Genomic DNA, 26009 nt, shown 5'->3' on the forward strand with positions numbered 1-26009 from the left:
ATGTCTGAAAAGCAGGACCCCCAGACCTCTGAAGCGGCATGCAGTGCAGCGGACTTGCCGGCATTTGAAGATGAAGAAAGTTGGCTTTTCAAAGGTAAAGAGCTAATTTTTTTTTTTTAATCGTTACTGAAGGGAAGAAAGTGACTCCTCTGGGCTTGAGTCCAGGGACACTGTTTCTTTCAAATTCCCCAGGAACAAAGGGGAAACCATCACTATCTTCCCAGGTTTTTAATTTCTCATGCCACCTCTCTCTTGGTTTCTAAGTAATATCATCCTAGGATCCTTAGTTTTTTCCAAAACTACCGAACTAAATCAGGGATTCCCTTTAACTGGAGCTTAATGAATAATGAACAACACAAACTTTTACAAATGAACTAAAGCAGCATTGCATGCTACACTGTGTGGAGCTACAGGTAGAGACTGTTGGAAAGGATGGCTGGACACAGTAGAATGTTCCAGTTTAAGCCGGGCGGTGGTGGCGCACGCCTGGAATCCCGACACTCGGGAGGCAGAGGCAGGTGGATCTCTGTGAGTTTGAGGCCAGCCTGGTCTAAAAAGCAAGTCCAGGACAGGCAAGGCTAACACAGAGAAACGCTGTCTCGAAAAAACAAAACAAAACAAGAGAATGTTCCAGCGTGACCCAGTAGTTACTGTCCCCTTTCTTCTTTCTCCTCAAATGTGGGTCATCTGATATTGCTCCCAGAGCAAATTGAAGGACCCACTCAACAACAACAAAAGCCCTGTAAACTGAGACACTTAACATGTACTTTGGATTTGCTTTTTCACCTGAAGAAAATGAACAGGAAGCCTAGTGATGCAGCATACATGCCTTTGAATCCCAGCACTTTAGAAGCAGAAGCAGGCAGATCTCGGAGTTCGAGGCCACCCTGGTCTACAGAGTGAGTCCTAGGACAGCCAGAGCCACACAGAGAGAAGCCTTGTATTGAAATAAAACATAACAACAAACAAGATAGAAAGTAAGCTGGATGTGGAAGCATATACCTTTAATCTCAGGCCCCTGGAAGGCAGAAGTGTTCAAGAAAAACAAAGGAGCTCAACCTTCCCTCACTTGCCACAAAATATGCACATTCTTGCCCCTTTACCTCCCAGAACATGCAAGGATAAATACAGAGATAGTTTCACAGTTCTTTGACTTCTATTGCATTTAATATTAGTTTTACTTCCACTGGAGTCTATATATGTTTTAACCCTCATTTTGCCTTTTTTATTTTCTTGTTTCTGTTACAGTTCTGGGAATCATGCCTAAGTCTTCCTCAGCACTGGGCAAGTATTTCGCCTTGGAGTCCACCCCTACCTCCACCATGGCATTTCTGTTTGTTTTGTTGCTGTTATGATTGTCATCGTCATTTTGGTTTTATGTTTTGCTAGTCTAGGCCTTTAAAAAAAAAAAAGTTCAGCCTTCAAAGAAATGAGCTCCAGCAGCCCAGGTTCTTTCCCATTAGCTGTCACAAAAGTACTTCGCTGGGTGGAGTGGGCCAGCCCTTCAGATGAACTCAGGCAACTTTGCGCAGCCTCCTTTTTCAGCTTGTTTTCCTTTACCTGTTTCAAGAAACTAACTTGATTCCGAAAGTACTAAATAGGCTCTGTTCCCACATTAATTGAGAGACAAAGGTTTACATCTGCATTTTGACATTTTTTTTTCATTATTACAGATGATAAGACCGATGAGCAGGAGCATGAACCATTGGAGTAAGTTGTGCAACATGTTACTGTGAACAAGAAGCACACGCCAGACTTAACTTGCTAGATGATTTGATGAGCAGCACACACATGTAGACTTCCACGACACATTGTAGAGCACTAGCTTGGAATCTATCATACTTTTTTCCCCAAGAGAAAAGAATTTTTGGTCTTCTCACTGATTGAAATTGGTAATTTGCTATATCTTTAAAAAAAAAAAAATGTGCTACTGCCATAGGACTGAGAAGTTTTCTTTGGATTTCGATTTCTCATGGCGTTCTGAAGCCCTTGTTACGAACATGGTGGATAGCAATTTCTCTTTTGTTCTCAGTTTTCAGTGGCGCTCTTCCCAAGGCCAGGTGCATTCTGGTTGTTAAGGCTAGTAAATGGGGTGCAATGTCTCAGAGAACTGATAACTGGTTCCTAGAAACTGCAAGGAGAAAACAGTAGATGCAGCCTATGTATTTAACGATGAGAGCAGAGGGTGGGAGCATAAATACAGCCCCTTGCAGAATCCTGGTCTCCAGTGCCTAGAAAAGCACCCAGTCTCCATTGTGAGATGATCTAGAGTCCAAATCTCAACATACTGAAAACATTTAGTGACCACTGACAAATTCTGTTAGGAATACTGGGGATCAAAATTAGGCTAGTAATTGTGACCTCTACCAAAACCAAGAACTAACTGGATAACATTCCAAAACTAAACCTTTTAAAAGTGAAGGGAGCCGGGCGTGGTGGCGCACGCTTTTAATCCCAGCACTCAGGAGGCAGAGGCAGGCGGATCGCTGTGAGTTCGAGGCCAGCCTGGTCTACAAAGTGAGTCCAGGATGGTCAAGGCTACACAGAGAAACCCTGTCTCGAAAAAAAAAAAAAATTAAAAGTGAAGTGTTTGAAGCTGGGCCGTGGTGGCACACACCTTTAATCCCAGCACTTGGGAGGCAGAGGCATGTGCATCGCTGTGAGTTCGAGGCTAGCCTGGTCTACAGAGAGAGTACCAGGACAGGTAGACAGGTAGAGATGTTACACAGAGAAACTCTGTCTTGAAAAACCAAAAAAAAAAAAAAAAAGGGAGGGGGAGTGTTTGGGGAAACAAAAGACATATATCATGCGAGCCAGTTAAAACTGCACCAATATTTGAGACAACTAAACTAGAACAAACAAAATACAGCCAAGACAGATTCATCGCACTATTTTAGTTCCCTACTCTATGAAATGAAAAAGTTGGCCGAGGTGACACCCTTCAGCTTTTAATTCTGTCGAATGCATTTTCTGAATTCAATAATAGTTATTCAACCATTTGGTTTTAGCCCCTGATTGTACTTTAAATGACAGATCAGTGCATGGGTTTCTGAACTGCATGCAACCTAATGATGAGGCAAATAGCTCTGCAGTGTGTTTATTATTATGTCACTTTTCTCTAGTCAACCTGAGTTTCTTCACCTGCAAGATATTCTTCAAGAGGACAAAGTCAACAGCACTGATGATAGCAAGACTTGCCAAACTGTAAGTGAGACAAGGAAGACAAAGACACCAATATGTGGGGACCTGGCAATCACATTAAATGTGGACGGACTCTAAACATAATAGAATAGATACGGTGTTAGGGTAACGCTGTTAAGTGAAAACTGAACCACACTGAGAATATATTTAACTGATGGTCAATTTTTTTTTCCTCCCTTAGAGCATTTTTTTTGTTTTTGTTTTTGCTTTGGTTTTGGTTTTGGTTTTTGGTGGTGGTGGTGGTGGTGTTTTTTTTGTTTGTTTGTTTGTTTTTTGTTTTTTGGGTTTTTTTTTTTTTTTTTTTGTTTTTTCGAGACAGAGTTTCTCTGTTTCTCTGTGTTAACAGCCCTGGCTGTCCTGGACTCTCTCTGTAGACCAGGCTGGCCTCGAACTCACAGAGATCCACCTGCCTCTGCCTCCCAAGTGCCACCACAGTTGGCTTTCTGCTAGAGCTTTAAAGGAGGGATAGCTAGATGCATGGACAGATAACTACTTAAAGAATATTTTCTTTATTTTTTTGTTCTTTTCCATACCTATTAGTAGAGGTATTTCTAGAAGTAAGAGTAGGAAAAGCTTTTGAAAACTGGGGTATCCTCGAACTGAGAAATCTGCCTGCCTCTGCCTTCTGAGTTCTGAGTGCTGCAATTAAAGGTGTGTGCCACCACCACTGGCTGTAGGGAGCTGTCTTGCTGTTTTTAAACCATTGATTCTAATTCAGCTCCTCTGAAACATTACTATAACAAATCAAATATTGGTCCCATAGGATAAGTCTTCAAACTTTTAAAGATTTATTTTATTTTTAATTCTGTATATGCATGCATGTCTGTGTAGATATGTGCATCTGAGTGCAGATGCCCCCAGAGACCAAAGGCGTTGGGCATTGGCTTTTCTGGAGCTGCAGTTACAAGTGATCGTGAGACAGCTAATGTGGGTGCTGGCATCAAGCTTTGGTCCTCAGCATTCTTAACCACTGGTCCATCTCTCTAGACCAAAGGCTTCTCAGTATTAAATTAGCCCTAAATCTTCTCCAGGATGGGTCACACTATCACAAGTCCTTTTTATGATTTGATTTACAGTTCCCTCACCATTCCAGTTCTCTGAACACATGTTTGTCTGCATTCTTTTATTCTTCTCTCAAACATTACATCTCAACATCATTTTCTCCTCCCTTCATTCCTCCCAGCCCCCTTCCCCCATTTCCCTCTTCCTCAGATTTGTTTGGGGAAAAAAAAATTTTTTTGTTGTTTTTTGTTTTTTCTTTCTTTCTTTCTTTCTTTTTTTTTTTTTTAAGACAGGGTCTCTCTGTGTAGTCTTGCTGCCCTAGACTCGCTTTGTAGACCAGGCTGGCCTTGAACTCACAGTGATCTGCCTGCCTCTGCCTCCTGAGTGCTGGGATTAAAGGCGTGGGCTACCATGTCTGGCTTGTTTGGAAATTTTTAAAGTGGGGCTTTCTAAAATGAAAGCAATATGGGCTGGAGAGTTAGCTTAGTACTTAAGAGCTTTCACTGCTATTCCAGAAGGCCTGAGTTCAAGTCCCAGCACCCAAATTGTACAGCTCACAGGCCCTTTGTAACTCCCAAGTTGAGGGAATCTTACTGCTGGCCCCTGAAGGCACTATCACTCATGTATACAAACATAAAATTACAAATAAAAATAAACCTTTAATCCCAGCGCTTGGGAGGCAGAGGCAGGAGGATCTCTGTGAGTTCAAGGCCAGCCTGGTCTACAAAGTGAGTCCAGGACAGCCAAGGCTACACAAAGAAACCTGTCTCGAAAAAAAATTTTTTTAATTAAAAAAATAAAAATAAATCTTCAAAAACAAATACATTTTAAAAATTACATATATCTCTTCTCTGTATGCTTGTGTATATTGGGGTGTTTGTGTGGAAGTCAGAGGATAACTTAAGAATGCCGATTCTTTCCTTCCATCATGTGTAGCTCAGGAGTCAAACTCAGGTTGTCCGGCTTAGTGGAAAGTGCCTTAACGCACTGAGTCATCTTGCTGCCTCTAGTATCTTGCTCTTTTTCCTTGGTTTCTGAGGATCAAACTTGGGTTGCCAGGCTTACATGACTAGCACTTTTACCCACTAAGCCACCTCCTTAGCCTTCAACACGTTAGATATCTTAAATAAATGTCATTTTTATGTGTTCACTGTAAGAGGGTATGTCTAATATAGTAAGACCAAAAAAAAAAAAAAAATCTTGTCAGTTTTGAATGGGCCCATCACAAGTTTATTCTTGGCTGAATTAATGAAACACAGTGTACAGAGGAAGGTAGGTAAAGTCACATCTTACTATGTTTCACCCAGCTTCTGGAGTACTGTGAATTTTTATTATCATTTTCTAAAGTGTGGGTCTGTGAAACAGTTTTTTAGCCCATAAATAGTTTTTAAAAGCCAGACGAGGCCAGGCGTGGTGGCGCACGCCTTTAATCCCAGCACTCAGGAGGCAGAAGCAGGCGGATCGCTGTGAGTTCAAGGCCAGCCTGGTCTACAAAGTGAGTCCAGGATGGCCAAGGCTACACAGAGAAACCCTGTCTCGAAAAACCAAAAAAAAAAAAAAAAAAAAAAAAAAAAAAGCCCGGTTGTGGTGTCTTGAACCTGTGATCCCAGCATTTCTATGGCAAGATGGGAGGCAGAGACAGAATAGTCTGGAAGCTTCTAGGCCAGCTAGGCTGAAGTGTGCAGCATGCCAGAAACAAGAGCTACCCTGTCCTAAACAAGATAGAAGATGAGAATCAACTCTTGAGAGTTGCCTTCCGCCACCACACATGTGCCTTTCTCTCGCCATCCCTCACTCTCTCCCTCTCTCCTCCCCCTAATTTATTTTTTTATTATTATTTATTTATTGGTTTTTCGAGACAGGGTTTCTCTGTGTAGCCTTGGCTGTCCTGGACTAACTTTGAAGACCAGGCTGGCCTCAAACTCACAGCGATCTACCTGCCCCTGCCTCCTGAGTGTTGGGATTAAAGACGTGTGCCACCACCACCGGGCTACACACTTTAATTTGTTAAGATTTATTTATTCATTTATTATTTATACAGTGTTCTGCCCACATGTGTGCCTGCACGCCAGAATAGGGCACTAGATCTCACCATAGATGGTTGTGAGCCACCATGTGGTTGCTGGTAATTGAACTCACGACCGGAAGTATAGACAGTGCTCTTAACCTCTGAGCCATCTCTCCAGCCTCCACACTTTAAAATTTAAACATAAGACACAGTACAATACAGTCTTATCTGCTTAGATACACTATACAGAAAGTTTTAGCACTATGCCTGGGGTTGGAAGTTACCAGCAAAAGGAACATCAATGTGAAAAGATGAACAATGCAGAGGATATGTGCTTAAAGTATGAGAAGTGAAACAAGAAGGCAGAAAAAGGGTCAACCTCAGCTGGGAAAATACACATCACGTGACAAATTTTCTACCTCTCTGTGCATGTATGAAATGACCAAAATGCACTCAAAGTATTGATTTAAGTATTACAACTATTTTTTGGCTTTTTTTGTTTTTCGAGACAGGTTTCTCTGTGTAACAGCCCTGGCTGTCCTGGACTCACTTTGTAGACCAGGCTGGCTTTGAACTCACAGCAATCTGCCTGCCTCTGCCTCCTGAGTGCTGGGATTAAAGGTGCACGCCACCATGCCTGGCACAACTAAATTTTAATAAGTAGGTTAATTTGCAAATATAGAATACATGACTATTAAGGATTGACTACCAAAGTAATGATTTTTTTCAAGTAGCTGATATATGCCTACCCTAAGCCAGGGCGATAAGCCTGGAGAGCCGAGGTGACTGAGACCTAGATGGATACAATCACTCTCTCTCTCTGATTTTTCAAGACAGTGTTTCTCTTGTATTCCTGGCTATCCTGGATGGTTTGTAGACCAGGCTGGCCTCAAACTCAAGGAGATCCATCTGCCTCTGCCTCCCAAGGGCTGGGATTAAAAGCATGTGCCACCATTGCCCAGCTCTTTTCTTTCTTTTTCTTTTTCTTTTTTCTTTTTTTTTTTTTTTTTTTGTTTGGTTGTCCCGGAACTCACTATGGTAAGACCAGATTGGCCTCAAACTCCCAGAGATCTTACCTCTTCCTCCTAAGGGCTGAGACTAAAGCCTGCCTTTGAGTTGTCCTGCCTCCAGCTCACCAGTGCTAGGACTGCAGATGTGCATCACCACACTTAGATTTCCTTTTAGAGTTTTGAAAGAAAATAAATATCAGTAGTAATAAAAGTCAACTAAGGATGGTAGTCAGCGACCAAAGCCACTAAAATATTCTCGAACCAAATCAAGTGTCTTCAAGGTATCTGGTGCTTGCATTAATGTGAGCAATGTACCATTGTGAGCACACTGTACTGTTGTGCTGGGCTTAAATGAAACCCCGATCAAAACTAGGAGCTGATTCGGATGCAAACACACAAGGGTCTGGTTTATTGATTGATCAGCTTAAGCTGGCCCCACACTCACCGACACAGGGGATCAGGTGTGAGTCTTGACTACAAGTAGAAAAGAGCTTTTATTGATTGTAGTAACCAAGAGAGCAAGTAAGTGGGTTTCTAGTTTGGCAAGCAGCCTATTGATTATTTCTTGAACTAATTGATATTCGTCTGGTACCAGTCCGGTATCTACCCACGAATAATTAACTTCTAAGGAATAACTCTTGAGAAATCCGGGGGAGCGTCTGATCTTCTAGTACTTTCTTATTTTCCAGCTAATTGGCAATTCTATCTTTGTGCCAAGTATATCTTTGTGGGTTTTCCTAGATCTGGAGTTCAAGAGTAGGTCACCCAAATACAGAAATGAAAATATTAAGCAAATTGAAGTTTCTTTGATCCATCAGTACCCAAGGCCCACTTTCTCAAAAGTTACCAAGTTACCTAATGATTTTGATGTGGGAGAGAGGCCTAGAAGTCTAATTATAAGGTACAACTTCTCTTTTTTTTCTTTATTTTATTTTATTTTGGTTTTTTAAGACATGGTTTCATTATTATTATTATTATTATTATTATTATTATTATTATTATTATTTTGGTTTTTCAAGACAGGGTCTTTCTGTGTAGCCTTGGTTGTCCTGGACTTATTTTATAGACCAGGTTGGCCTTGAACTCACAGCAATCTGCCTGCCTCTGCCTCCCATGTGCTGGGAGTACAGGCGTGCGCCACTACACCAGGCTTTCTTTCTTTTTTATGTGCATTAGTGTGAGGGTGTCAGATCACTTGGAACTGGATTTACAGACAATTGTGAGCTGTCATGTGGGTACTTGGAATTGAATCTGGGTCTTTTGGAAGAGCAGACAGTGCTCTTAACCACTGAGCTATCTCTCTAGCCCCCACAACTTTATTTTCATCAGTTAAGACTATCAGCTTAGCTGGGCGTGGTGACGCACACCTTTAATCCCAGCACTGGGGAGGCAGAGGTAGGCAGATCTCTGAGTCCAAGGCCAGCCTGGTCTACAAAGAGAGTCCAGGACAGTCAAGGCTACACAGAGAAACCCTATCTTCGAAAACGAGAGGGGGGAGAGGGAGAGAGAGGGAGACAGACAGACAGACAGACAATCAGCTCTAGGGCTAATATTAAGACAAAAGTCCTCCTTTGATGGCCAAAAGTTCTGTCTACTTCATTTTGACTTTGCCCTGTGTCTTTATTACTCAATAGGGATATAATAAAGATGATGATGATGATGATTCCAGCAACAGTGACAGCGACACTGAAGATAATGTGAAGGTTATCATTGGCAACATAAAGACCAACCCCGCCATGTATATGTATGTAGCCTTAAGTGTCCTTGGGTTGTGGGACATCCAGAGAGGAAAAGTACATTATGAGTTGTCTCTCTGTTAAGTGTTTAATCTTATCCTTGGTATCAGCTGAAAAGAAATGTGATGATGACTGCCCCACACACTAGTTTTTTGTTTTTGTTTTTGTTGTTGTTGTTGTTTTGGTTTTTGGTTTTTCAAGACAGGGTTTCTCTATGTAGCCTTGGCTGTCCTGGACTTACTTTGTAGACCAGGCTGGCCTTGAACTCACTGAGATCCGCCTGCCTCTGCCTCCCAAGTGCTGGGATTAAAGGCGTGTGCCATCACCTCAGGCTCATGTCTGTTCCTTTAGTACTATTATTTTGCCAAGTGATAGTGGAGGCATACATTTGATGTCTGTCTTTTTCCTTTAAAATGGAGAAATGGGTGATAATAGCACATGCTTTTAACTCCAGCACCTGGGAGGCAGAAGCAGGACCATCTCTGTGAGTTCTAGGCCAGCCTGCTCTACATAGTGGCTTCCTTTTACCTCTGTCTCCCAGAGTGCTGGTGGAATAAAAGCTGGCCTTGAGTTTACAGTCAATCAGTCCTGCCTCCCCCAGCGCTGGGACTGCAGGAATGCAGCACCACATTCAGAGTGCTTTTTGAGAGCTATGTAGAGCCTGATCTACATAGTGGCTTCCAGGCCAGGTAAGCCTACACAGAATGAGAGCCTGTCTCAAAGACAAGAGGGATAGATAGTTTGTTTTATTTTTATTTATTTTTTTTTTGTTGTTTTTTTTTTTTTTGTTTGTTTGTTTTTCGAGACAGGGTTTCTCTGTGTAGCCTTGGCCATCCTGGACCCACTTTGTAGACCAGGCTGGCCTCGAACTCACAGCGATCCGCCTGCCTCTGCCTGGGATTAAAGGCATGCGCCACCATGCCTGGCTTTTTTTTTTTTTTTTAAGCTGGAGTTACAGATAGTTGTGTCCTGCCATGTGAGTGCTGGGAATTGAATCCGGGTCCTCTGAAAGAATAGTCAGTGCTCTTAACCTTGAAGCCATCTCTCTTCAGCCCCATAGACTATTTTGTGCGTGGCTAAGTTCAAACTCCCCACCCCCACCCCTTCTAAGGAAGACAGGTGGTTTTTGTTCCTTTGTTTCTTTATTTGTTTTGTTTTTACTATTTGATAAACAAGGAAACAGTAGCTCTAATGCAACTTTTATCAAAACTTCTAATTCCTTCTTTGGTCTATTCTGTTACATATCGTCTTATCATTGATAAGAATGACATCTTATCATTGAAGTAAAAAAATGTAAATTTCAAATCACCATTCCTTTTGCTAGAAGACAACCTTAGTTCAAATATGAATGGGTCACATTATCACATGTGCATTGATGACTTTTGTGTCTCTAAATCTTTGGTGTTAGCCTATTGGCAATTGGTTACACTATCTCTGTATTCTAGGGAGATGCTCACTAATCTGAACTCCTCGCAAGCTGACCGAGGCCGGGAAATCACTAAACCAGGTATCTTTCTTGCCCTTAGGATTGTTATTGAAGCAAACATTGCATCCTTAGCTGAGCATGATGGTGCACGCCTTTAATCCCAACACTTGGGAGGCAGAGAGGCAGGCAGATTGCTGTGAGTTTAAGGCCAGCCTGGTCTACAAAGTGAGTCCAGGACAGACAAGGCTACATGGAGAAACCCTATCTCAAAAATCAAACAAACAAACAAACAAACATTGTATCCTTGCAGCCTGACATACATACAAGGAAAACACTCATAAAAATAAAATCAATAAATTCGGCAGTGGTAGCGCACACCTTTAATCCCAGCACTTGGGAGGCAGAGGCAGGCGGATCTCTGTGAGTTCGAGGCCAGCCTGGTCTACAAAGTGAGTCCAGGACCGGCGGGGCTGCTACAGAGAAACCCTGTCTCAAAAATCAAAAAACAAAAGAAGTAAAAACATGGTAAGCAGGCATAGTGGTGCACACCTTTATGCCCAGCATTCCAACACTCAGATAATCAGGCAAGTATCTATGAGTTCAAGGCCAGCCTGTTCTACATAGCAAGTTCCAGGGAGCTAGAGTTATATAGTGAGGCCCTAAGAAACACAGCCATGCACAGTGCCTCATGCCTGTAATCCCAGCACTCGGGGAGGCAGAGGTAGATGGATCGCTGTGAGTTCGAGGCCAGCCTGGCCTACAGAGTGAGTTCAGAACAGCCAAGGCTAAACAGAGACCCCCGTTTTGGAAAAACCAAAAATAAATAAAGTAAAACATGCAGTGTGGGGCTGGAGATGCTCAGCCTCAAACCTGTGCATGCACATGGAGTGCAGGGAGTAAAGGCATGAGCCAGCACCCTAGGCTAAAGTACATTTTAAGCAAAGGAAAGCCCAGTGTGGTGGCACAGGCCTCTAATCGCAGCACTCTGGAGGTAGAGGCAGGCAGATCTCTGTGAGTTCAAGGCCGGCCAGGTGTACAAAGTAAATCCAAGACAGCCAAGGCTGCACAGAGAAACCCTGAAGAGGGAGAGAGAGAGAGAGAGAGAGGAAGAGGAGATAGGGGAGAGGGGAGGAGAGAGGAGAGAAGGGATAGGGGAGGAGAGAGGGGATAAGGGAGGAGAGAGGAGATAGGGGAGGAGAGAGGGGACAGGGGAGGAGAGAGGAGAGAGAGAGAGAGAGAGAATCAGCAAGACTTGGTAGTCTTTGGTGGGTCCTTTAAAGGTGTGCACAAGGGAGGCATTACTGGAAAAGAAAAAAAATAACTGAAAGCCTTTCTTCCACAGATAATGCCACGAACCCAACTGATTAAACAAGGATCAAAAGCATGTTACCATCATCTGTCATGCATAAGTGAAGTTGTAATGAAAACAAACAAACCAAACCTGACTTTCAAAAACAATCGCATCACCTCTACCCACTAACCTGAAAGCAAACCTATACTAAACTGCTAGAACACATGGAAAATACTTAATTTGAGACCAGATGTAAAGTGGGGAAGCTCTTTTGAGTCTTTAAGTGTTTTAAAAATAGAAAATCCTAGTTCAACATGAAAAGTCACCCTCAAACCATCTAACCCCATCAACACGTCACAATAAGCTAACTAGGGGAATTTGTTGTCCATTGTCAAATAAAATGTTTTGTGGTGAAACCTCTGAGTTTCTGTTTGACAGTTTCCAAGTCACTGCCCCTTCCTTGCTATGCTAATTGTCTTATCCCCTCCCCCTTTTTTTGGTTTTTCGAAATACAGTTTCTTGAGACAGGATTTCTCTGTGTATCCTTGACTTTCCTGGACTCACTTTGTAGACCAGGCTGGCCTCGAACTCACAGAGATCCACCCGCCTCTGCCTCTGCCTCCTGAGTACTGGGATTAAAAGTATGTGCCAGATATTTGCACGTTCTTCATAATAAAGTTTTAATTTTTAAAAAGAAGATATTTAAGAATTAGATAAAAATTTAAGAATACATTACAATCACGTTTACGGTACCAACTAGAAGTATTTTTCCCAGATCATGTCACTAACTATAAAAGTGGGAATCAGGGCCAGACCTGGTGGCACAGGCCTTTAATCGCAGCATTCAGAGAGGGAGAGGCTAGGCTAGCATGGTCGACAAAGAGAGTGGAGGTAAGCCAGGACTTGTTTCACAGAGAAAGCCTGTCTCGAAAACCAAAACAATTTTCTTCTTACTTATGTGTGCACGGGGCAGGTTGCTGGAGGATGCCGTAAAAGGGTGATGGATCCCCTGGAGCTATAGCTTATAGGCAGTTGTGAGACACCTGGGGACTGAACATGAGTCTTCTAAAGAGGAGCAAGCATGCTTTTTTCTAGCCTCACCCCAACAGGGAAGTATTTTGTCTTAAGCCTCAAGAGCAACGTTTGGCTCTAAGTACGTTTCCCACACTCACAGAGTGCAGTTTCGGCTCACAGGGCTCTAGGCATGGCTCGCTAGACACAGTTCTTACAGCACTTCTTGTCAGTTGGAACCAGTTGGCCTGCACCTCTCCCAAGCTTTAATTGCGTACTTGGTGGCTCGGCAGTTCTTTGAACCCCGTAGTGCTCCTGTTTGCGCACGCGTAGTGCGCGCGCACGCATGTACGCACACAGGCATATATATAGAGAGAGAGCGCGAGCGAGAGAGATACACAAACACACAAGCCGGAATGCGTGACACATGCAAACAAATACTGCTCTGTCATGTTTGGGACTTATTTGGAAGAGTTACCCTTTCTTTGCAATTTCTGACTTGGAGTAAGTATGTCTTCCTATTGTCTGTCTCACAGTTGTATTTTTATTTTCTGAAATTTTTGAAATTATTTTTTGCTTATTATTCTTATTGTGGGGTAGAGTGGTCAGGAGACAACTTTCGGGAGTTAGTTCTTTCCTTCCACCTTGTTTCTGAGGCAGGGTTTTTCTTGCTATTGCTACCATACTGTACGCTCCAGTCTAACTGAAAGATGAGCGTCCGGGAGATTCTCCTGTCTCCGCCTCCCGTTTTTCTTGATGGGAGTTTCTGGAATCACAGATTCAAGGTACCTATTCAGCCTTTTTTTAAAAATATGGATTCCTGGCATTGAACGTCGGTCTTCAGGTTTGTATATTAACTGCTCTTTCCCACTGAACAATCTCAACAACCCTTAGAGTTTTGTTTTTCTAGCCTTCGGCTTTTCTTCACATGCAGAAGCAAAGTATATAAATGCTCCTTTGGGTGGGTTTTGTTTTGTTCTTTTTTGTTTGTTTTTGGTTTTGTTTTGTTTTCTTTTTTCTGAGACAGGGTTTCTCTGTGTAGCCTTGGCTGTCCTGGACTCGCTTTGTAGACCAGGCTGGCCTCAAACTCACAACAATCCGCCTGCCTCTGCCTCCTGAGTGCTGGGGTTTAAGGTGTGCGCCGCCACCACCCAGCTCCACTGCCGGAACTTTTTTGGTTTTTCCAGACAAGAGTTTCTTTGTGTAGCCTTGGCTGGCCTGGAACTCACAAAGATCTGCTTGTCTTCGCCTCCCAGAGTCCTTGTGCCACCGCACCCAGCTCCACTGCTGTAATTCGTTTGTTTTGTTTTGTTTTTCGAGACAGGTTTCTCTGTGTAGTCTTTGCTGTCCTGGACTCACTTTGTAGACCAGACTGGCCTCGAACTCACAGAGACCCACCTGCCTCTGCCTCCCGAGTGCTAGGATTAAAGGTGCACCACCACACCTTTGCTGTAATTTTTGTTTGTTTTTTGGTTTTGGTTTTTTGTTTTGTTTTTCTTCTTGTTGTTGTTTTTTGAAGCCAGCCTGGTCTACAAAGCAAGTTCAAGATAGCCAAGACTGCACAGAGAAACCCTGTCTTGAGCAAAAATCAAAAAATGGTTAGATGTTTTTGGATGGAATTGAGTCAATAACCTATGTCTTCCTGAATTGATTTTTGTCCCTGTTAGAGCAGCTGAGCAGTGGTGGCGCACACCATTAATTCCAGTACTTGGGAAACAGAGGCAGGTGGATCACAGTGAGTTGGAGGCCATCCTGGTCTACAGAGCAAATTCCAGGACAGCCAGGGATACACAGAGAATCCCTGTCTCAAAAACTAAAGGGGGCCGGGGGAAGAACTGTTAAAGGGACACATTAATATCTTTTGTCTTCCATTTCTTTTGCACTGAAAATGGCAGCAACCATCCTTTCTGCCCTCCTATCTTGTCTTGGGTTTTTTGAGACAGGGTTTCTCTGTGTAGCAGCCCTGGCTGTCCTATACTTGCTTTGTGGACCAGGCTGGCCTTGAGCTCACAGAGACCCGCCTGCCTCTCATGAGGGCAGCTATCTTTTTTCCCCCTGCAGACAATGTTTCTCTGTGTAGCCTTGGTTGTCTTGCCCCATTTGTAGACCAGGTTGGCCTTGAACTCAGTGATCCACCTGATCCACCTGCCTCTGCCTCCTGAGGCTGGGATTAAAGGCGTGGGCCACCACACCTGGCCTCCCCTTCAGTCTTGTAAGGGCAACAGGCAAGCCTGTTATCTTTTTTGTTTTGTTTTGGGATTTTTTGTTTTTTGAGACAGGGCTTCTCTGTGTAGCCTTGGCTGTCCTAGACTCTTTGTAGACCAGGCTGGCCTTGAACTCACAGCGATCCACCTAGTTCTGCCACCTGAATGCTGGGATTAAAGGAGTATGCCACCACGTCTGGCTATTTATTTTTTAATTTTTTGGTTTTTTGAGACAGGGTTTTTCTATATAACAGCTCTGGCTGCCCTGGAACTCACTTTGTAGACCAGGCTGGCCTCAAACTCACAGAGATCCGCCTGCCTCTGCCCCCCGCATGCTGGGATTAAAGGAGTGCGCCACCATGCCCAGCTTTTTTGGTTTTTCTTAAGACAGGGTTTCTCTGTGTAGCCTTAGCTGTCCTGGACTGGCTTTGTAGACCAGGCTGGCCTTGAACTCATAGGATCCTCCTGCCTCCCAGTGCTGGGATTAAAGGCGTGCGCCACCAAGCATGTTATCTTGGAAAGGGATCTTTTGCCTGATACTAAACCTGCAATCACCAATCACAGCTGGGTGTGGTGGCACAGGAACTCTGAGTTCCAGGCCTAACAAGACTACAGAGAGAAACCCTGTCTCCAAAAACCAAACAAAAAATTAACAAACCTACAAATCACATTGAACTTGAACTTGTGAGCTTCTACTACGTAAGAAGCGAATGTGCTGTTTATAAATGACCATTCTCAGTATTTTGTCCTAGCAGCAAAAGCAGACTGAAACAGCATCAATGAGTTTCTTCCCTTTTAAGTGTAAATATATTTCATTGGATTTATATCACACTTTGTTTATCCTTTCATCCATTAATGAACATTCATGTTGTGTCCTAATGTCTCCATTTTAAGGTCTGTAAAGCTTCTTTTAGATGTAAATTAAAGATTTGAATAAAATTCAGCTAAGAGAAAATATGAACAAAATTGAAGAAATTGCTAATATGTGGTAAGGAGTAACTATAAGTCAAATAAGGGTATATTACATACAGATTCACTTACTTAAAGAATTTTAATTGTGAGCCGGGCGGTGGTGGTGCACGCCTTTAATCCCAGCACTCGGGAGGCAGAGGCAGGCGGATCTCTGTGAGTTCGAGACCAGCCTGGTCTACAAAGTGAGTCCAGGACAGCCAGGGCTATCACACAGAGAGACCCTGTCTTTAAAAAACAAAAGAAGAGAAATTTAATTGTAAGTATATAATTAAACTGTAGGCCATAGTGCTTTGATATGCACATGGTGAATTGATTACTATAGGTAAGATAATTCACAAAAGCATCTCTATAGTTACCACAGTGGGAGGCACACACACAATGTACTCAGCGTATTTTAAGGGCATAATATAGTGACTAGAGAGTTGGTTAAGAGCACTTGCAGCTCTCACAGAGGACCTGGATTCAAAGGTTTCCAGGACCGACATGGTAGTTCACAATCATCTATAACTCTGATCCCAGGAGATCCGATGCCCTATTGTGTGCCCCCCCCAACTTGAGTGCCAAGCACATATGAGGTACATAGATATTTAACCAAGACACTCAAGTACATAAAAATAAGTAAAATCTTTTTTTTTAAAGATTTATTTATTTATTATTATGTATACAGTGCTCTGCCAGCATGTACATCTGCAGGCAGAGGAGGGTATCAGATCACATTACAGATGGTTGTAAGCCAACATGTGGTTGCTAGGAATTGAACTCATGACCTCTGGAAGAGCTGACAGTGTTCTTAACTGCTGAGCCATCTCTCCAGCCCAAGTAAAGTCTTTTTAAAGGGATATAATATAGTATCATTAACTGCAGTGCCCTGCTATACTTTATTTTTTCTTTTTTGGTTTTTCAAGACAGGGTCTCCGTGTAGCCTCCGTGTAGCAAGGCTGTCCAGGACTTGCTTTGTAAACCAGGCTGGCATCGACTCGCACTCACAGGGATCCACCTTCCTCTGCCTCCCGAGTGCTGGGATTAAAGGCGTGAGACACCACGCCCTGCTATACTTTAGATCTGTAAAACTTTTTCATCTTATATCTGCTATATGTGTGTACCTGGAGGGTCCAGGAAGCAATATCAATACCGAACCAAGGTATCAACATCAGATCACTGTGTCTGGCACAAGAGAGAGAAATAAAAGTCCTTGAAGAGTGCAGCTTGTCCCAAGGACAGGTAGTTTATGTTTAAAGATAATAAAAGGTCCAACTTGACTCAAGGACAGTCAGTCTGTGCTCAGGGACAACCAGCTGTGTCTAAAAATATTCCACTGTCTCTGGAATGTACTAACCCCTCCCAGCCAGCCTGCTAAATTCTGCTTTTGCAAAAAGATATAAAAAAGCACTTGCTTCTGCTTTTCGGAATCTGCATCTTGAACGAGCTTGACAGGCCCTGACGCTGCGCATCGACAACAGACTCCGCCTCTCACTGGGGACTCTGGAAATGAGACTAGAGATCTCTCTGAAGGTCTCAGTCTTACATATCAATTGGTTTTTTGTTTATTTGTTTTTTGTCTTTCTCTGTGTAGCAGCAGTAGGGCTGTCCTAAACTCCTTTTGTAGACCAGGCTGGCCTCAAACTCACAGATCCGCCTACCTCTGCCTCCCAAATGCTGGGATTAAAGGCATGTGCCACCATACCTGGCCCCAAAGTAAGAATTTCATTAGCTATTTCCACACATGCATATAATGTAATTTTAATATATTCACCCATCTTTTTTTTTTAAAGACAGTTTGTTCTGTAAACAGCCCTGGCTGTCCTAGTGCTTTCCTGAACTCAGAGATCCACCTGCCTCTGCCTCCAAAGTGCTGGGATTAAAGGTGTGCACCACCACCTGGCCTCACCCCTTCATTCTTTCTTATCGCTCCTCCCTTCCCTTCGTATTCTACATCCTCTGTGGTGCCACTTTTAGCTTCATACCCTTTTTTTCTTTCCTAGCAACCACTTATGAGAGGAGACCTTCAGCACTCGTCTTTTTTTTTTTTTTTTTTTTTTTTTTTTTTTTTTTTTTTTTTTTTTGGTTTTTCGAGACAGGGTTTCTCTGTGTAGCCTTGGCTGCCCTGGACTTGCTTTGTAGACCAGGCTGGCCTCGAACTCACAGCGATCCACCTGCCTCTGCCTCCCAAGTGCTGGGATTAAAGGCGTGTGCCACCATGCCCGGCAGCACTCGTCTTTATAGAATAGACTTATTCTATTTCCTGTCATTTCCCCACAAACAACATAATTTTGTTCTTTTGAAATTCTTCTTTCTTTCTTTCTTTTTTTGATGCAGAGTTTCTTGATGCAGCAAGTCTTGGCTGTCCTAGACTTGCTTTGTAAACCAGGCTGGCCTTGAACTCACATGATCCACCTGCCTCTGCCTCCCAGGTGCTGGGACTAAAGGCATGCGCCACCACATCCAGCATAATTTTGTTCTTTTATGGCTAAAATTCCATTGTGTATACACGCTACATTTTATTCGTCTATTCATCAGACGAGCAAACTCAAGGTTGGTTCCATCTTCTGGTTATTGTGAGCAATGCAATGACAGATGAGGCTATTCAAGTGGGTACAGTAAGCCAATTTAGGTTTGGGGCGTATATACCCCAGAGTGATATGGCTGAGTCGTGTCAAGGGTCTATTTTTTGTGTGTGTGAAATCCTCATACTAATTTCCATTAGAAGATGGACCAATTTACATTCCCATCAGCAGTGAATAAGAGCTCTTTTCTCGGATGGCGTAGTGTATGCAAGCCTTTAATTCCAGCTCAAGAGGCAGAGGCAGGTGGAGTTCGAGGCCAGCCTGGTCTACAAAGCAAGTCCAGGACAGCCAAGGCTGCACAGAGAAACTCTGTCTTGAAAAATAAAAAAACAAGCTGGGCAGTGGTGGTGCACACCTTAAATCCCAGCACTTGGGAGGCAGAGGCAGGTGGATCACTGTGAGTTCAAGGCCAGCCTGGTCTACAAAGTGAGTCCAGGACAGCCGTGGCTGTTACACAGGAAACCCTGTCTCCAAAATTTAAAAAAAAAAGTTATTTTCTTGTTTCGGCAGGAAAACAGCAAATGGTGGATGATGACACCAAGGCAATGGGAGGGCCCAGGATTAGGAGGCCATGGTAACAGTTTTAGGGGCCACATATGTGGTCAGTAGTTGAAGCCATGGGACTCATGGAGGTAAAGCCAAAGACAAGGAGTGGATCCCCGTCACCAAGCTGTGCCACCTTGTTAAGGACATGAAGATCAAGTCCTTGGAGGAGATTTATCTGTTCTCCCTGCTCATTAAGGCATCTGAGATAATTGACTTTTTCCTAGGTGCATGCCTGAAAGATGAGGTTCTAAATGTACGTCAGTGCAGAATCTGACACGGCCTGGCCAGCAGACCAGGTTCAAGGATTTTGTCACTATTGGAGACTACAATGGTGTTAGGTGCTCCGAGAAAGTAGCCACTGCTATCTGAGGGGCCATCATCTTGGCCAAGCTTTCCATTGTCCCTGTGTGGAGAGGCTACTGCAGGAAGAAGATTGGCACTGTTCCTTGCAAGGTGACAGGCTGTGTGGCTCTCTTTTGGTGGGTCTCATCCCTGCCCCCAGAGGCAGTGGCATCGTCTCCTGTGCCCAAAATGGGCCTGCACTGTCATCCCAGGCAACTTTGCAAAGGCCAGCGTTGATGCCATCTCTAAGATCTGACACCCGACCTGTGGAAAAAGACCGTGTTCACCAAGTCTCCTTACAGGAATTCACTGATCATCTTGTGAAAACCCACACCAGGGCCTGGAGAGATGGCTCAGCGGTTAAGAGCACTGACTGCTCTTCCAGACGTCCTGAGTTCAATTCCCAGCAACCACATGGTGGCTCATAACCATCTATACTGGGATCTAATGTGCGCGGTATACATAATAAATAAATCTTTAAAAAAAGAGAGAGAGAAAGACAACCCACACCAAGTTCAAAGGACCCAGGCTCCAGCTCTAGCTACCACATACGGGTTTTATACAAGAAAAATAAAGTAAATTGAGTCTTTTTAAGTTCTTTTCCCATCCCCATCCTTGACAATTAGTATTGTTTTTTGTCTTGATTGTAGCCATTTTGACTGTGGTGAGGTAGAATTTCATTGTATTATTCATTTGTATTTCCCTGATGGCTGAGAATGTAGGATATATTTGCAGGTATTTATTGGCCATCTGTACTTCTTCACTGAAAGGTATCTGTTCATTTCGACTGTCCATTTGTTGATTGAATTGTCTTTTGTTCCTCGATTTTTTTAGTTCTTTATACATTCTTATTAATTTTCATATAAGATGGGCACAATGGTGCATGCCTGTAATCCCAGCAGTTGAAAAGACAAAGGCAGATCTCTGTGAGTTCGAGGCCAGCCCAGCCTAGTCTACACAAGAGAAAGCCTTTCTGGAAAAACATACATATATGTATATGGCCTATGGTCAAGCATTATAGTATTCTGTCTAGCTCTAAACAGAATCTTTTTGGCGGGAGCAGCTACAAGCTCCTACACCATGACTTTGAACAAATGCAGTAAAGCCAGTCCAACAATTCATAAGAAGGCCCATACTGCTTGCAACTGAGGTATGCTCATGGCCCTATGGTACAAACAACCCCAGGGAACACTGGCCAGAATAAAAGGCCACACACACATCGCTACCTACCCCTGGGAGTAACTCCAGAGACATTAGCCACAGGTAGTTTGGGGGGTGGCTACCTGGATCTGCCTGGTTCTATACCCTGCCATTGAGCATCAGGCAAAGTGCTGATACTATTAACCATGTATCTGTCTTAGTGAAACACAGGTCTCCACCTGGTGCTAAGGCAGGTCTGGAGGCTGGGGACATTGTCTGGAGAGTGGTGCTGCCTGAATTGGGTACCAGTCAGGGAGGTAGTTCTTTGGCTCCCAAGGCTGATGGTAGGGTGAATTGCGTCAGTCTCACAGCGCAGGAAAGTGCAGCCTGAGTTAGAGGAAAGGTAATCAAAGCCCATCCTGAGGCTTGTGATAATGCCAACCAAAATTCTAGTCTGACTGTTACTGATGAAAGTCTGGCAACTGCGAGCTCAGGGCTGGCTCTCACTGAGATGCTGCTTGCCACTGGATGAACTCTAAGGTAAGACTTGACCTGAAACTTGATTTCTTCCCATTCCCCCGAGCTGAAAGCCAACAGCTCTATCTCTATGGTGCTTGAAGTTGGGAAGAAGCAGCTTTTTTTTTTTTTCTCCCGTCCTTTGAGACAGGGTTTCTCTGTGTAGCCTTGGCTGTCCTGGACTCACTTTATGTAGACCAGTCGACCTCACAGTGATCCACCTGCCTCTGCCTCCCAAGTGCTAGGGTTAAAGGCTTGTGCCACCACCTCCCGGCCTTCCTGTTTTCTTTAATGAGCTTTTTCTTGTTATTTTTGTTATTCTACTAAAGTCACACACTATTGTCTCTCAACTGATAGTTTAATTGTTTTCTAACTGTTGCATCCACGGATCAGAATAGTGCTAGGGGCTCTTACCCACCATGGTTCTGCCCATTTCCTGACATTTTTCAAATGGAAAAACAGCAAACTCCAGACCTTAGCTAAACATTGCAATACTTTAGAAGTTTCTAGCTAACCAACAACGGTTAAGTGATAAACAGCTTACTTAAGTAACAATTTTAAAACGGAGCTGTCAGGTGTGGTGAGGTGAGGAAGGTCGATCTTTCTGAGTTCCAGGCCAGCTAGGGCTGTATTGTGAGACCCTGCCTCAAAAATAGCCATAGTACATAAGGAACATGAACATGCGCCAAGTGAAGTGGCACACACTTGTAATGTCAGCACTCAGGGCAGCAGAGTGCTCTGTGAGGTCAAGGCCAGCCTGGTTTACAGATGGAGTTCCAGGACAGCAAGGGTTATTACACGGAGAAACCCTTTCTGGGGGGTGGGGTTGGGGGACCTATTGATAAAAAAGCAAGAGAAAGGAAAGGAGAGAGAAAGCGCCAGGCAGTGGTGGCACACCCGTTCAATCCCAGCAATCGGGAGGCAGAAGTAGGCAGATCTCTCTAAGTTCCAGGCCATTCTAGTATACAGAGTGCGTCCAAGACAGTCAGGGCTATTACACAGAGAAGCTGTTGCGAAAACAAAAAATTTAAAGGTATTTGTTTGTTCGCACATTTTATGTTGTCTGTTTAGCACAGGTATTTCTTATCTCTTTCACTGTCTAAAAAATAAAATTCATTTTAAAGTCTCTCTTTTCAAGTAAAGCTTCTACTTGTAAGAGGTTATTGCTTCATTGTTTTTAAATCAGTGCTACAAATCATATATGTAAAAGATGATGTCAAAAATTTATCACCATGTTCAGCTGTTATTTTCGTCTTCTCTTTTCTTGTTTCTTTGTTTGGTCGGTTGGTTTTTCTTTCTTTCTTTCTTTTTCCTGTTTGTCAGCTGTTTTTCTTTTTAAGCATTTTTTAAAATATATTTTATTCATTTATTCATCTCAATCGTTATCCCATCCCTTGTATCCTCCCATTCCTCCCTCCCTCCCATTTTCCCCTTATTCCCCTCCCCTATGGTTTTTTGAGACAAGGTTTCTCTGTGTAGCCTTGGCTGTCCTGGACTCGCTTTATAGACCAGGCTGATCTTGAACTTACAGCGATCTGCCTGCCTCTGCCTCCCTATTGCTGAGATTACAGGTGTGGGCCATCGCACCCAGCTTTTCATCTTCTTTTCTTTCTTTACTTATTTAGAAGAACAGTCTGGCTCTCTATTCTAGGCTGGCTTCTAATCCTTCAGCCTCTAGCTCCTGAGTTCTGGGATTACAGATCTCTAGTACTATAAATCACACACACACACACATATATACACATAAATATATACATATATACAAGCATGCACATGCACAAATGAAGATAGAATTCCTTTATTTCTATTTTATTTGGTTTTCATTTTGTTATTTTGTGGTTTGTGTTTTTGAGACAGTCTCTTCCGTGGCCCTGGCTGACCTGGAACTCATATTGAAGACGAGTTTGGACGTAAATTCAGAAATCTTTCTGCTTTTGCCTCCAAGTGCTGAGATCAGGGCATGTGCCACCATAGCACACCATATTTTTATTCTATTTTATTCATACACACACACACACACACACATATATATATATTTGTGCGTGCGCATGCGCACGTGTGCTCGCACATGTGCGCGCACACGGAAGTACGTGTGTGTGTGTGTGTGTATATGTCTGTACGCGCCCTAGCTTGCAAGTTCTCAGTGTGAGTACAGGCACCAGACCACAGGACCATGGCAGCATGTAGCAATCAGAAGACAACTTTCAAGATTTCATTCTGTCCTAGGAAGGTAAAACTCTTAAGCTCAGTTTTGTATATAAGACGCGGTCATTTATGTCTGCACCTTACTTTATTACCTATGTTTGTATGTTTGCTTCTTACTGTGAATTTAATAGAAAGGAGAAAATGGGGGCTTTGTCTGTGCAATGATTTTTTTATTTTGTTTCACATGTGGTACAGTTTCAAATAGATATCTCAAGTGTTTCCTTGGTTAATAAAGATAATTCACCTCATTTTCAAAAAGCCTCCAAAGTAGGGAAATCTAAACTCCTGGTTTTCTCCTAAGGCCTACAATGGTATTCTGGTGTGGTATAATTTGTGGCGTGATTTGTAAATTATTACTGTTTCTCTGGGTGTTATTTCTTATGAAGAATTCACGCAGGAGGGAGCCATGGAGACTCTGGGAGGGAAACTGACAGCATGGCAGCCCATCTTTTCCACTGACAGGGGAGTTTTGGGGACCCATTAGCTGTCATTGTCATTGTTCTTGTTGTCGCCGTTGTCTTCTTTCTTTATTTTCTTTTGGTTTTTGGAGACAGGGTTTCTCGTGTAGCCCTGGTTGTCCTGGACTCACTCTGTAGTCTAAACCACTGAGCCATCTCTCCAGCCCCCAAAACCCACCTTTCTTTATGGACTTGCATTTCTCTTGTATGACTTTTCCTGGGGAGAAGTGAACGGATTCTATCCAACTCTAGTTAGGTGAACCCACGAATTTTGTGGGGTAGGTAGAAAGTTACTTACAGGAACATGGGCGGACCAAAGACAGTTGTGCCACTAAAAAGCCCATCCCAGCATGGCTAATGACAACGTCTCTCACGGACACCTGAAGCTCACCAATTGTGAGGCAGACTGGCCTGTGAGAGCCAAGGTTTCACCTGTCCTGTCTCCTCAGAACTGGTACTACAGGCGCACACCAGCATGCACTTCGTTTTATAGGGGTGCTGGGACTCGAACTCAGGTCCTAATGCTTTGCTGATTGATCTGTCTCCCTGCTTTCTGAGTCTAAAGGGCCTTCTTTTAGGAGGGAATGTTTCAATGTAGAGAAAACTGCTATACAACTTTTTTTGGGGGAGGTCGGATTTTCGAGACAGAGGTTCTCTGTGTAGTCTTGGCTGTCATGGACTCACTTTGTAGGACAGGCTGGCCTCGAATTCACAGCGATCCTCCTGCCTCTGCCTCTCCCAGGGCTGGAATTAAAGGCCTGCGCCACCACGCCCAGCTCACAACTCTTTAAAAGAGAAACCTTGTCCTGATTTTAAGGAAGAAAACATAACTTTGACATTTTAAGAATTGGGCTGGGGAGTTGGCTCGGTGCTTTAGACCACCGGCTACTCTTCCACAGAACCTGGGTTTAATTCCCAGCACCCATGTGGTACCGTCTGTGTCTAGGGCTCTAAGCATGCTCGTGGTGCTCAGACATACATGCAGGCAAATATAGGTATACATAAATTAAAAAAAAAAAGATTTTTAAAGAATTACTAACTGGCTTTTCCTCAGCCAAGGTGCTCGGTCCTTCCGAGGAAGCCAAGGTTGTGTGTGTTGGGGTAAGGCCCTCACTTTATCTGGTGACTGGCACCACGCAGGCAGTCCACAACACGGCCTCCGTCTCCTCCTCCATCTCCTTCGCAGAGGATAAGATCAACGCCCCTATTAAAGCAGCCTGTGTCAACGTTGACCTTTTCTGGCCTGGCTTGTTTGCAAAGGCCCTCCCAGGGTCAACACTGGGAGCCTCATCTGCAATGTAGGGGTTGGTGGGCCAGCTCCAGCAGCTGGAGCTCCCCTACCTGGTGGTCCTGCCCCAGCTGAGGAGAAGAAAGTGGAAGCAAAGAAGGAAGAATCTGAGGAGTCTGATGATGGCACAGACTTTGGTCTTTCTGACTAAACCGCTTTTGTTAACATGTCCAATAAAAAGCTGGTAGGGCTGCGGTGGCGCACGCCTTTAACCCCAACAGTTGGGAGGCAGAGGCAGGTGGATTGTTGTGAGTTACAGGCCAGCCTGGTCTACAAAGCGGGTCTAGGGCAGCCAAGGCTACACAGCGAACCCCTGTCTCGAAAAAAAAAAAAGAAAGAAAGAAAGAAAGAAAGAAAAAGAAAAGTTGAAACTGTAAAAACAAAAAGAGGGTTGGAGAGATGGCTCACAGGTTAAGAGCACTGGCTACTCTTCCAAAGGTCATGAGTTCAATTTCTAGTAACCACATGGCTCACAACCAGCTATAATGTGATCTGGTGCCCTCTTCTGGTGTGCAGGTATACATGCAGGCAGAGCGCTGTATATGTAATAAATAAATAAGTCTTAAAAAAAAATAAAATAAAGCCGGGCGTGGTGGTGCATACCTTTAATCCCAGCACTCAGGAGGCAGAGGCAGGTGGATTGCTGTGAGTTCGAGGCCAGACTGATGGAGAAAAGGGAGTCTAGGACAGCCAAGACTACACAGAGAAACCCTGTCTCGAGAAAAAAAAAACCAAACCAAAAAACAAAACAAACAAAAAAACAAAAAAACCCAGAAATAGTTATTAGTTGTACACTGTAGCACACGCCTTTAATCCCAGCACTTGGGAGGTAGAGGCAGGCAGATCACTGAGTTTGAGGCCAGCCTGGTCTACAAAGCAAGTCCAGGACAGCTAAGGCTACACAGAGAAACCCTGTCTCGAAAAATCAAAACAAAAAAACAAACAAAAGAAATAAAGAAAATCAATTAATCTTGGTTTCCAGCAAGATCCTCAGGCCCAAGAGCTGAAAGAAATACAGTTTGAAATCAGGAATTGAGATGTCTTCATCTTTGTTTTTTTTTTCAGGATTGTTTCGGCTATTTATGGGCC

General features: G+C 43.5%; 1 protein-coding gene across 1 annotated transcript; it reads left to right on the top strand.

Moving 5' to 3' along the window:
• On the top strand, positions 1–25071 carry LOC127185282 (testis-specific protein TSX-like). Its single transcript, XM_051141805.1, has 7 exons — positions 1–94; positions 1249–1284; positions 1674–1710; positions 3123–3208; positions 8869–8965; positions 10403–10464; positions 24893–25071. The coding sequence occupies exons 1-7, from the start codon at positions 1–3 to the stop codon at positions 25069–25071; spliced, it is 591 nt and encodes a 196-aa protein (XP_050997762.1).
• Positions 25072–26009: the final 938 nt, after the last annotated feature.

The sequence above is a fragment of the Acomys russatus genome, chromosome X, assembly GCF_903995435.1.
Source record: "Acomys russatus chromosome X, mAcoRus1.1, whole genome shotgun sequence".
NCBI classification, from domain to species: Eukaryota; Metazoa; Chordata; class Mammalia; order Rodentia; family Muridae; genus Acomys; species Acomys russatus.

Coding starts and splice junctions, on each gene's coding strand:
- LOC127185282 (XM_051141805.1), top strand. CDS start 1: ATGTCTGAAAAGCAGGACCCCCAGACCTCTGAAGCGGCATGCAGTGCA. Junction 3,209..8,868: donor CAAGACTTGCCAAACTGTAA/GTGAGACAAGGA, acceptor GATATAATAAAG/ATGATGATGATGATGATTCC. Junction 10,465..24,892: donor CCGGGAAATCACTAAACCAG/GTATCTTTCTTG, acceptor TTGTTTGCAAAG/GCCCTCCCAGGGTCAACACT.